The sequence below is a fragment of the Nerophis lumbriciformis genome, linkage group LG02 (assembly GCF_033978685.3).
Source record: "Nerophis lumbriciformis linkage group LG02, RoL_Nlum_v2.1, whole genome shotgun sequence".
In the NCBI taxonomy this organism is placed as follows: Eukaryota; Metazoa; Chordata; class Actinopteri; order Syngnathiformes; family Syngnathidae; genus Nerophis; species Nerophis lumbriciformis.
This window is the reverse complement of record NC_084549.2, coordinates 66,579,538-66,592,408: the sequence shown is the minus strand read 5'-3', so window position 1 is coordinate 66,592,408 and position 12,871 is coordinate 66,579,538. Positions and strand designations below refer to the sequence as shown.

Genomic DNA, 12,871 nt, shown 5'->3' with positions numbered 1-12,871 from the left:
GACTTGTCCAGGGTGTACCCCGCCTTCCGCCCGATTGTAGCTGAGATAGGCTCCAGCGACCCCGAAGGGAATAAGCGGTAGAAAATGGATGGATGGAATTTCAAAAGTTGTTTTTTTTAATTCATTTGAAATATTTTAAAAGACGTTAAAAGGCCTCTCTATGCACACAGAATCGTGATTCTTATTCATTCCGATTTTAAATCGATTTGTAATTTTCAAAAATCGATTTTGAATAGTATTTTTTTTTCCAATTGATTAAAACATTTTTTTTATATATAAATACATTTTTTAAAAGAAAAGGCCACCTATGCAAACAGAATCGTGTTTCTTACTCATTCTGATTCTAAATCGATTCATAATTTTCAAAAATCGATTCTGTATAGTATTTTTTAATTGATTTAAAAACATTTTTTTTATATAAAAAAATCGATTTCGAATAGTATTTATTAATTGATTAAAACAAAAATTATATAATTTTTTTTAAAGACGTTAAAAGGCCACTTCTATGCAAACAGAATCGTGATTTTTATTCATTCTGATTCTAAATCGATTCCTAATTTTAAAAAATCGATTTTGAATAGTATTTTTTAATTGATTTAAAAATTGTTTTTCATATAAATACATTTTTTAAAAGACGTTAAAAGGCCACCTCTATGCAAACAGATTTGTGATTCTTACTCATTCTGATTCTAAATGGATTAATAATTTTCAAAAATCAATATGAGGTGGCGACTTGTCCAGGGTGTACGCCGCCTTCCGCCCGATTGTAGCTGAGATAGGCTCCAGCGCCCCCCCGCGACCCCGAAGGGAATAAGCGGTAGAAAATGGATGGATGGAATTTAAAAAGTTTTTTTTTTTAATTCATTTGAAATATTTTAAAAGACGTTAAAAGGCCTCTCTATGCACACAAAATCGTGATTCTTATTCATTCTGATTTTAAATCGATTTGTAATTTTCAAAAATCGATTTTGAATAGTATTTTTTAATTGATTAAAACATTTTTTTTATATAAATACATTTTTTAAAAGAAAAGGCCACCTCTATGCAAACAGAATCGTGTTTCTTACTCATTCTGATTTAAATCGATTCATAATTTTCAAAAATCGATTCTGTATAGTATTTTTTAATTGATTTAAAAGCATTTTTTTATATAAAAAAATCGATTTCGAATAGTATTTATTAATTGATTAAAACAAAAATTATACAATTTAAAAAAAAAAAGATGTTAAATGGCCACCTATGCAAACAGAATCGTGATTCTTACTCATTCTGATTCTAAATCGATTCGTAATTTTCAAAAATCGATTCTGTTTAGTATTTTTTAATTGATTTAAAAACATTTTTTTTTATATAAATACATTTTTTTAAAGACGTTAAAAGGCCACCTCTATGCAAACATAATTGTGATTCTTATTCATTCCGATTCTAAATCTATTCATAATCTTCAAAAAAAAATTTAATTCATTTGAATTTTTTAAAAAGACGTTAAAAGGCCACCTCCATGCAAGCAGAATCGTGATTCGTATTCGTTCCGATTCTAAATTGACTCATAATTTTCAAAAATCCATTGAAAAAAGTTTTTTTTTAATTGATTTTAAATGTAGCTGGGATCGGCTCCAGCACCCCCCGGCAACCCCGAATGGGACAAGCGGTAGAAAATGGATGGATGTTTTTATATGGATACATTTTTAAAAGACGTTAATAGGCCATCTCCATGCAACCAGGATCGTGATTCTTATTCATACCGATTGTAAATCGATTAGTAATTTTTAAAAATCGTAAGGGACAAGCGATAGAAAATGGATGGATTTTTTAAAGTATTTTTTTTTAATGATTTAAAAAAATATATATACAAATTACTTTTTTCAAAGACGTTAAAAGGCCACCTCGACGCAACCAGAATCGTGATTCGTATTCGTTCCGATTCTAAATTGACTTATAATTTTCAAAAATCGTTTGAAAAAAGTATTTTTTTAACTGATTTTAAATGTAGCTGGGATCGGATCCAGCACCCCCCGCGCCCCCAAAAGGGACAATCGGTAGGAAATGGATGGATGTTTTTATATGGATACATTTTTAAAAGACGTTAATAGGCCATCTCCATGCAACCAGGATCGTGATTCTTATTCATACCGATTGTAAATCGATTAGTAATTTTTAAAAATCGTAAGGGACAAGCGATAGAAAATGGATGGATTTTTTAAAGTTTTTTTTTTTAATGATTTAAAAAAATATATATACAAATTACTTTTTTCAAAGACGTTAAAAGGCCACCTCGACGCAACCAGAATCGTGATTCGTATTCGTTCCGATTCTAAATTGACTTATAATTTTCAAAAATCGTTTGAAAAAAGTATTTTTTTAACTGATTTTAAATGTAGCTGGGATCGGATCCAGCACCCCCCGCGCCCCCAAAAGGGACAATCGGTAGGAAATGGATGGATGTTTTTATATGGATACATTTTTAAAAGACGTTAATAGGCCATCTCCATGCAACCAGGATCGTGATTCTTATTCATACCGATTGTAAATCGATTAGTAATTTTTAAAAATCGTAAGGGACAAGCGATAGAAAATGGATGGATTTTTTAAAGTATTTTTTTTTAATGATTTAAAAAAATATATATACAAATTACTTTTTTCAAAGACGTTAAAAGGCCACCTCGATGCAACCAGAATCGTAATTCGTATTCGTTCCGATTCTAAATTGACTTATAATTTTCAAAAATCGTTTGAAAAAAGTATTTTTTTAACTGATTTTAAATGTAGCTGGGATCGGCTCCAGCACCCCCCGCACCCCCAAAAGGGACAATCGGTAGGAAATGGATGGATGTTTTTATATGGATACATTTTTAAAAGACGTTAATAGGCCATCTCCATGCAACCAGAATCGTGATTCTTATTTGTACCGATTGTAAATCGATTCGTAATTTTCAAAAATCTATTTAAAAATGTTATTTTTTTTAAATTCATTTGAAATTTTTATAAATTGTTTAAAAGACGTTAAAAGGCCATCTCCATGCAACCAGAATCGTGATTCTTATTCATTCCGATTCTAAATTGACTCATAATTTTCAAAAATCCATTGAAATTTCCTTTTTTTTTAATTGATTTTAAATGTTGCTGAGATCGGCTCCATCACCCCCTGCGACCCCGAAAGGGACAAGCGGTAGAAAATGGATGGATGTTTTTATATGGATACATTTTTAAAAGACGTTGTTAGTAGGCCATCTCCATACAACCAGAATTGTGATTCTTATTCATACCGATTGTAAATCGATTCGTAATTTTCAAAAATCGATTTTAAAAAGCCGCGACCCCATAAGGGACAAGCGATAGATGGATGGATTTTTAAAAGTATTTTTTAATTGATTTAAAACATTTTTTAGATGAATTACTTTTCTCAAAGACGCCAAAAGGCCATCTCCATGCATCTACAATCATGATTCTTATTCATACCGATTTTAAATCGATTCGTAATTTTCAAAAAACGAAGTATTTTTTAATTGATTTTAATTTTTTTTTTTAATGAATACATTTTTTTTAAACAAGTTAAAGGCCATCTCCCAGCAACCAGGATCGTGATTCTTATTCATACCAATTCTAAGACAATTAATAATTTTCTAAAATCGTTTTTTTAAAGTATTTTTCTATTGACATTGTTATATGAATAAATTTTTAAAAGGCCATCTAAATGCAACCAGAATTTAGATTCTTATTCATACCGATTCAAAATCAAGTTCTAGTTTTCAAAAATGTATGGATTTTTTAAATGATTTTTTATAAGAATGCATTTTTTAAAAGGTCATCACCAGTGATGTGAAGTATATTTATATAGCGCTTTTCTCTAGTGACTCAAAGCGCTTTTACATAGTGAAACCCAATATCTAAGTTACATTTAAACCAGTGTGAGTGGCACTGGGAGCAGGTGGGTAAAGTGTCTTGCCCAAGGACACAACGACAGTGACTAGGATGGCGGAAGCGGGGATCGAACCTGGAACCCTCAAGTTGCTGGCACGGCCACTTCACCAACCGAGCCGTACCGCCCCAAGAAATAAAGTGATCACTATACAACCAGAATCGTGATCTTTATTCATACGATTCTAAATTGATTCATAATGTTCAAAAATCGATTAAAAAAATGTTTTTAATTGATTTAAAATGTTTCTTGAATGAATTAATTTTTTAAAACGAGTTCAAATTGCATCTCCCTGCATCCGGAATCCTGATTCTTATCCACATTGATTCTAAATCGATTAATAATTAAAATAAAACAATGCTTAAAATGTGTATCTACTGTATATGAGGCCATCTCCTTGCAACCAGGAGGAGCTTTTGTAACCTGTTCTGAAAAAGTTTCATATTAATTATGATATCAAACAATACATCGCGAGAATCATGATGAATTGAGAATCATGATGAATGGAATCGTCTACCCAGGAAGCGGTAAAGGATCTAATCGTTAGGTGCCCAAAGATTCACACCCTTACAAGTTAAAAAAATGTACTGCATGTAACAGCATGTCTTCTAATATCAGATATCTGATTATGCAACAAAAATTTTTTTGTAACTATTTGAAAATAACAATCTAAATCCAAGCTTTTTTACAAACCCCGTTTCCATATGAGTTGGGAAATTGTGTTAGACGTAAATATAAACAGAATACAATGATTTGCAAATTTTTTTCAACCCATATTCAATTGAATGCACTACAAAGATGTTCAAACTCATAAACTTTATTTTTTTTTTGCAAATAATAATTAACTTGGAATTTCATGGCTGCAACACGTGCCAAAGTAGTTGGGAAAGGGCATGTTCACCACTGTGTTACATGGCCTTTCCTTTTAACAACACTCAGTAAACGTTTGGGAACTGAGGAGACACATTTTTGAAGCTTCTCAGGTGGAATTCTTTCCCATTCTTGCTTGATGTACAGTTTAAGTTGTTCAACAGTCCGGGGGTCTTTATTGTGGTATTTTAAGCTTCATAATGCGCCACACATTTTCAATGGGAGACAGGTCTGGACTACAGGCAGGCCAGTCTAGTACCCGCACTCTTTTACTATGTTACTTGGCATTGTCTTGCTGAAATAAGCAGGGGCGTCCGTGGTAACGTTGCTTGGATGGCAACATATGTTGCTCCAAAACCTGTATGTACCTTTCAGCATTAATGGTGCCTTCACAGATGTGTAAGTTACCCATGTCTTGGGCACTAATACACCCCCATACCATCACACATGCTGGCTTTTCAACTTTGCGCCTAGAACAATCCGGATGGTTCTTTTCCTCTTTGGTCCGGAGGACACGACGTCCACAGTTTCCAAAAACAATTTGAAATGTGGACTCGTCAGACCACAGAACAAATTCCGTTTATATTTACATCTAACACAATTTCCCAACTCATATGGAAACGGGGTTTGTGTAATCAAATTAGCTTAATTAAAATGAATGAATTAATAGCAGCCCTATAATTGTTACAAGCGGCCCTCAATGAAAACAGTTTGGAAAAAGCTTAAGTGAAATCAGTCAAACAGAACAATGGTTGATATGAACAACATGAAGCTATTTATTATTAACCGTCTGGAATTGACTTATGCTGTCTTCGTTTTTGGTGACACCTCGTGGTCACAATGCAAAAAGTTAAATAGTGCGGACACGTTTGTTACTAGTTAGTTTCTAATCCTGCCTTCGAAACTTTATGTGTAAGTAATACGCAGTGATAATTATTTGATACATGTTTATATTGACAAATGTGTTGTTTTACACTGCAATATTGTTCAATTATTATTACATATGACTAGCTTGTGTGCTATTGTGTGCTTAGCTGTTGTGTAGCTGTTAGCTCCGAGTGGCCGACAGCCTAGCCTTTTGTAAATGACTTGAGTAAAATAGAAGAAATTGTGTGCTTATTGGAGGACATTTAGCTTGTCCAGCTTTGCACGAGTAAACACGCTGCAGGACTGCTTGTATCGCACATGATATCACACACAAGTAAACATGCTGCAGGACTGCTTGTGTCGCACATGATATCACACACAAGTAAACCCTCTGCAGGACTCCTTGTATCACAAATTATATGACAAACAAGTAAACACGCTGCAGGAATGCTCGTATCGCACATGATATCACACACAAGCAAACATGCTGCAGGACTGCTTGTATCGCACATGATATCACACACAAGTAAAAGCGCTGCAGGACTGCTTGTGTCACACATGATATCACACAAGTAAACACGCTGCAGGAATGCTCGTATCGCACATGATATCACACAAGTAAACATGCTGCAGGACTGCTTGTATCGCACATGATATCACACATGAGTAAAAGCGCTGCAGGACTGCTTGTGTCACACATGCTATCACACAAGTAAACACGCTGCAGGAATGCTCGTATCGCACATGATATCACACGCAAGTAAACATGCTGCAGGACTGTTTGTATTGCACATGATGTCACACACACAAGTAAACACGCTGCAGGACTGCTTGTATCGCACATTATATCACACACAAGTAAACCCTCTGCAAGACTGCTTGTATCACAAATTATATGACAAACAAGTAAACACGCTGCAGGAATGCTCGTATCGCACATGATATCACACAAGTACACATGCTGCAGGACTGCTTGTATCGCACATGATATCACACACAAGTAAAAGTGCTGCAGGACTGCTTGTGTCACACATGATATCACACAAGTAAACATGCTGCAGGAATGCTCGTATCGCACATGATATCACACGCAAGTAAACATGCTGCAGGACTGTTTGTATTGCACATGATATCACACACAAGTAAAAGCGCTGCAGGACTGCTTGTGTCACACATGATATCACACAAGTAAACACGCTGCAAGACTGCTTGTATCGCACATGATATCACACGCAAGTAAACATGCTGCAGGACTGTTTGTATTGCACATGATGTCACACACTAGTAAACACGCTACAGGACTGCTTGTGTCGCACATGATATCACACAAGTAAACACGCTGCAGGACTGCTTGTATCGCACATTATATCACACACAAGTAAACCCCCTGCAGGACTCCTTGTATCACAAATGATATAACAAACAAGTAAACACGCTGCAGGAATGCTCGTATTGCACTTGATATCACACACAAGTAAACATGCTGCAGGACTGCTTGTATTGCACATGATATCACACACAAGTAAAAGCGCTGCAGGACTGCTTGTGTCACACATGATATCACACAAGTAAACACGCTGCAGGAATGCTCGTATCGCACATGATATCACACGCAAGTAAACACGCTGCAGGACTGCTTGTATCGCACATGATATCACACACAAGTAAAAGCGCTGCAGGACTGCTTGTATCGCACATGATATCACACGCAAGTAAACATGCTGCAGGACTGTTTGTATTGCACATGATATCACACACAAGTAAAAGCGCTGCAGGACTGCTTGTGTCACACATGATATCACACAAGTAAACACGCTGCAAGACTGCTTGTATTGCACATGGTATCACACGCAAGTAAACATGCTGCAGGACTGTTTGTATTGCACATGATGTCACACACAAGTAAACACGCTGCAGGACTGCTTGTATCGCACATGATATCACACACAAGTAAAAGTGCTGCAGGACTGCTTCTGTCACACATGATATCACACAAGTAAACATGCTGCAAGACTGCTTGTATCGCACATTATATCACACACAAGTAAACACGCTGCAAGACTGCTTGTATTGCACATGATGTCACACACAAGTAAACACGCTGCAGGACTGCTTGTGTCGCACATGATATCACACAAGTAAACACGTGGCAAGACTGCTTGTATCGCACATTATATCACACAAGTAGACATGCTGCAGGACTGCTTGTATTGCACTTGATATCACACAAGTAAAAACGCTGCAGGACTTCTTATATCAGACATTTAACATGTAGGCCGATACCATTCGCTGTTATTAATTAAATTAAAAAAAATTAAATAAAAAAAATTACAACATTTAAATGATTAGTCCCATAGTTTAGCTGAACAGATGGAACTGTTTGAGAGGATAGAGTTCAGGTTATGTCATCATTGAGCACACATAAATATTATTTCAATATTGTTTCTCATCTAGACGACAGCATGTCAGGTGTGAGCGTGTCGGACGTCAACGATCGTCTGTGTGCTCTGGAGCTTCGTGTGCAGCAGCAGGAGGACGAGCTGACTGTGATGAAAGCAGCTCTCGCTGACGTTCTCCGTCGTCTGGCAGCTTCTGAAGACTCTGCTGCCTCCGCCAAGAAGCAGGCGGGAAAAGGTACTGCACTTTTTTTTACAGCAGCACTTGCAATGTGTTGTCTTATTGGTTATTCTTAATATTAACACTGTTTCTTATTACAACTACTGCCATGGTGTGTTATTACAAGTATTACACGTGTTACTGTGGTGCGTTATTACACATGTTATCATGGTGTTATTACAAATATTACACATGTTACTATGGTGCGTTATTACACAAGTTATCATAGTGTGTTATTACAAATATTACACATGTTATCATGGTGTGTTATTACACATGTTATCATGGTGTGTTATTACAAATATTACACATGTTATCATGGTGTGTTATTACAAATATTACACAAGTTATCATGGTGTGTTATTACAAATATTACACAAGTTATCGTGGTTTGTTATTACAAATATTACACGTTATCTTGGTGTGTTATTACAAATATTACACATGTTATCATGGTGTGTTTTTACAAATATTACACAAGTTATGGTGTTATTACAAATATTACACATGTTATAGTGGTGTGTTATTACAAATATTACACATGTTATCGTGGTGTGTTATTACAAATATTACACATTATCATGGTGTGTTATTACAAATATTACACAAGTTATGGTGTGATTACAAATATTACACATGTTATCGTGGTGTGTTATTACAAATATTACAGTAATCATGGTGTTATTACAAATATTACACAAGTTATCGTGGTTTGTTATTACAAATATTACACGTTATCTTGGTGTGTTATTACAAATGTTACACGTGTTATCATGGTGTGTTATTACAAATATTACACATGTTATCATGGTGTGTTTTTACAAATATTACACAAGTTATGGTGTTATTACAAATATTACACATGTTATAGTGGTGTGTTATTACAAATATTACACATGTTATCGTGGTGTGTTATTACAAATATTACACGTTATCATGGTGTGTTATTACAAATATTACACAAGTTATGGTGTGATTACAAATATTACGCATGTTATCGTGGTGTGTTATTACAAATATTACAGTAATCATGGTGTTATTACAAATATTACACATGTTATCGAGGTGTGTTATTACAAATATTACAGTTATCATGGTGTGTTATTACAAATATTACACAAGTTATTATTGTGGTGTGTTATTACAAATATTACACATGTTATCGAGGTGTGTTTTTACAAATATTACAGTAATCATGGTGTTATTACAAATATTACACATGTTATCGAGGTGTGTTATTACAAATATTACAGTTATCATGGTGTGTTATTACAAATATTACACATGTTGTCATGGTGTGTTATTACAAATATTACACATGTTATCATGGTGTGTTATTACAAATATTACACATGTTATCATGGTGTTATTACAAATATAAAAAAATGTATATGGTGTGTTATTACGAATATAAAAAATATGAAGATCGTGTGTTATTACAAATATGGTCATGGTGTATTACAAATATGAAAAATAGTAATGTGTTATTACAAATATAATGGTGTGTTATTACAAATATTAACATGGTGTTGTCTGCTCCTGGCATGAAGCCTTCTCCAACTTGTGCATCACAAACGGAGGAACTTCTGGACGGAAGAGAGAGTCCACCTCCGTCACCAGGAAGGAAACTTTGTCGTCTGCTGCTAAGAGGTACAGTAACTTTTTAATAACAGTAAAGTTGTTGTATTTATTATATCTGCGTTTACTGCAGTTAATTTCATTTATTCATGAACTATTTGTCAGTGATTTAATACATTTTGATTTGTTTGATATTTATAATTAATTTCATCCTTGATTTAACTCATGTTTCATTTGTCCTGTGGTCATTGAAGACAAGTCAGAAGTGTAATAGAAGCATTGTATGTTCTTTGCACTCATTAAGAGTCCAGGAGAACTGCAACCGTATATGTCCTGCAAAGGTCCAGTAGAACCACCACCTTATATGTTCTGTAGAAGTACAGTAGAACTGCAACTGTGTATGTTCTGTAGAAGTACAGTGGAATGACAACTGTGTATGTTCTGTAGAAGTACAGTGGAACTACAACTGTGTATGTTCTGTAGAAGTACAGTGGAACTACAACTGTGTATGTTCTGCAAAGGTCCAGTCAAACCACAACTGTTTATGTTCTGTTGATGTACAGTAGAACTACAACTGTATGTATTCTGCGAAGGTCCAGTAGAACCACAACCTTATGTTCTGTAGAAGTACAGTAGAACTCCAACCGTATATGTTTTGCAAAGGTCCAGTAGAACCACTACCTTATAGGTTCTGTAGAAGTACAGTAGAACTATAACTGTATATGTTCTGTAGAAGTACAGTTGCACTACAACTGTATATGATTTGTAGAAGTACAGTAGAACTACAACTGTATGTTCTGCAAAAGTTAAGTAGAACTATAGCGGTGTATGTGTTCTACAAAAGTCCAGTAAACCACAATCATGTATGTTCTGTAATAGCTTAGTAGGACCACAACCTTTATGTTCTGTGAAAGTCCAGTAGAACCACAACCTTATGTTCTGTAGAAGTACAGTAGAACTACAACTGTGTACCGTATTTTCCGCACTATAAGGCGCACCGGATTATTAGCCGCACCTTCTATGAATTACATATTTCATAATTTTGTCCACCAATAAGCCGCCCCGGACTAAAAGCCGCGCCTACGCTGCGCTAAAGTGAATGTCAAAAAAACGCTGCGCTAAAGTGAATGTCAAAAAAACAGTCAGATAGTTCAGTCAAACTTTAATAATATATTGAAAACCAGCGTTCTAACAACTCTGTCCCAAAATGTACAAATGTGCAATCACAAACATAGTAAAATTCAAAATGGTGTAGAGCAATAGCAACATACCGGTAATGTTGCTCGAACGTTAATGTCACAACACACAACACACAAAATAAACATAGCGCTCACTTTCTGAAGTTATTCTTCATTCGTACCGGTAAATCCTTCGAATTCTTCGTCTTCGGTGTCCGAATTGAAAAGTTGCGCTAGCGTGGCTTCCAAAATGGCGGGCTCCGTCTCTTCGAAATCATCGGATTCAGTGTCGCTGTTGTTGTGCAGCAGTTCTGTGAATCCTGCCTTCCGGAAAGCTCGGACCACAGTTGTGACAGAAATATCTGCCCAGGCATTTACAATCCACTGGCAGATGTTGGCGTATGTTGTCCGGCGTTGTCTGCCCGTCTTAGTGAAGGTGTGTTCGCCTTCGGTCATCCATTTTTCCCACGCAGTTCGCAGTCGTGATTTGAATGCCCTGTTGACACCAATATCCAGCGGTTGGAGTTCTTTGGTTAATCCACCCGGAATGACGGCGAGTGTTGTATTTGTGTGCTTCACTTGTTTTTTGACACCATCTGTGATGTGGGCGCGCATAGAGTCATATATCAACATGGACGGAGCAGCGTGAAAAAAGCCACCCGGCCGCTTCGCGTAAACTTCCCTTAACCACTCGCTCATCTTTTCTTCATCCATCCATCCCTTCGAGTTAGCTTTTATGATGACGCCGGCTGGAAAGGTCTCTTTTGGCAAGGTCTTCCTTTTGAATATCACCATGAGTGGAAGTTAGCATGGCAAGCTAGAACCACAGTGAAGGATGACTTCTCATTCCCTGTGGAGCGAATATTCACCGTACGTGCTCCCGTTCCACAGTGCGGTTCAGTTGCTGTGAAATACGGTAGTAATCCGTGTGCGGATGGAGAGATTGCGTCTTTTTATGACCCGGATCGTTTAGTAGGAGCCATTTTGTGGTCTTTACAGATGTAAACAGGAAATGAAACGTACGGTGATATCCGCGCGTTTTTTCTTCTTCTTCCGGGGGCGGGTGAAGCGCTTCCTGTTCTATGGGGGCGGGTGAAGCGCTTCCTGTTCTATGGGGGCGGGTGCTTTCCTTGGCGGTTGCTTGCGTAGAAGAAGAAGCGCTTCCTGTTCTACCGGGAAAAAAGATGGCGGCTGTTTACCGAAGTTGCGAGACCGAAACTTTATGAAAATGAATCGTAATAAAGCGCACCGGGTTATTAGGCGCACTGTCAGCTTTTGAGAAAAATTGTGGTTTTTAGGTGCGCCTTATAGTGCGGAAAATACGGTATGTTCTGCAAAGGTCCAGTAGAACCACAACCTTTTGTTCTGTAGAAGTACAGTTGAACTACAACTATATGTTCTGTAGAAGTACAGTAGAACTACAACTCTATATGTTCTGCAAAGGTCCAGCAGAACCACAACCTTATATGTTCTGTAGAAGTACAGTAGAATTACAACTGTACATGTTCAGTAGAAGTACAGTAGAACTTCATCTGTATATGTTCGGTAGAAGTACAGTAGAACTACATCTGTATATGTTCTGTTGAAGTACAGTATAACCACAAATGTATATGTTCTGAAAAAGTCCAGTTGAACCACAACTGTATATGTTCTGCAAAAGTCCAGTAAAACCATAACTGTATATGTTCTGAAAAAGTCCAGTAGAACCGTAACCGTATATATTATGCAAAAGTCCAGTAGATCCACAATTGTATATGTTCTGCAACAGTCCAGTAGAACCACAACCGTATATGTTCTGCAAAAGTCCAATAGAACCACAACTGTACATGTTCTGAAAAAGTCC

At 36.2% G+C, this 12,871-nt stretch overlaps 1 protein-coding gene across 1 annotated transcript in view; it reads left to right on the top strand.

Annotated features, from left to right (window-relative positions):
- LOC133610500 (echinoderm microtubule-associated protein-like 4) overlaps positions 1 to 12,871 on the top strand; it is a 53,802-nt gene that overhangs the window by 2,455 nt on the left and 38,476 nt on the right. Inside the window, 2 exon segments of the mRNA XM_061966824.1 lie at positions 8,111 to 8,290; positions 9,823 to 9,922. Coding sequence (XP_061822808.1) covers positions 8,111 to 8,290; positions 9,823 to 9,922 — 280 coding nt within the window.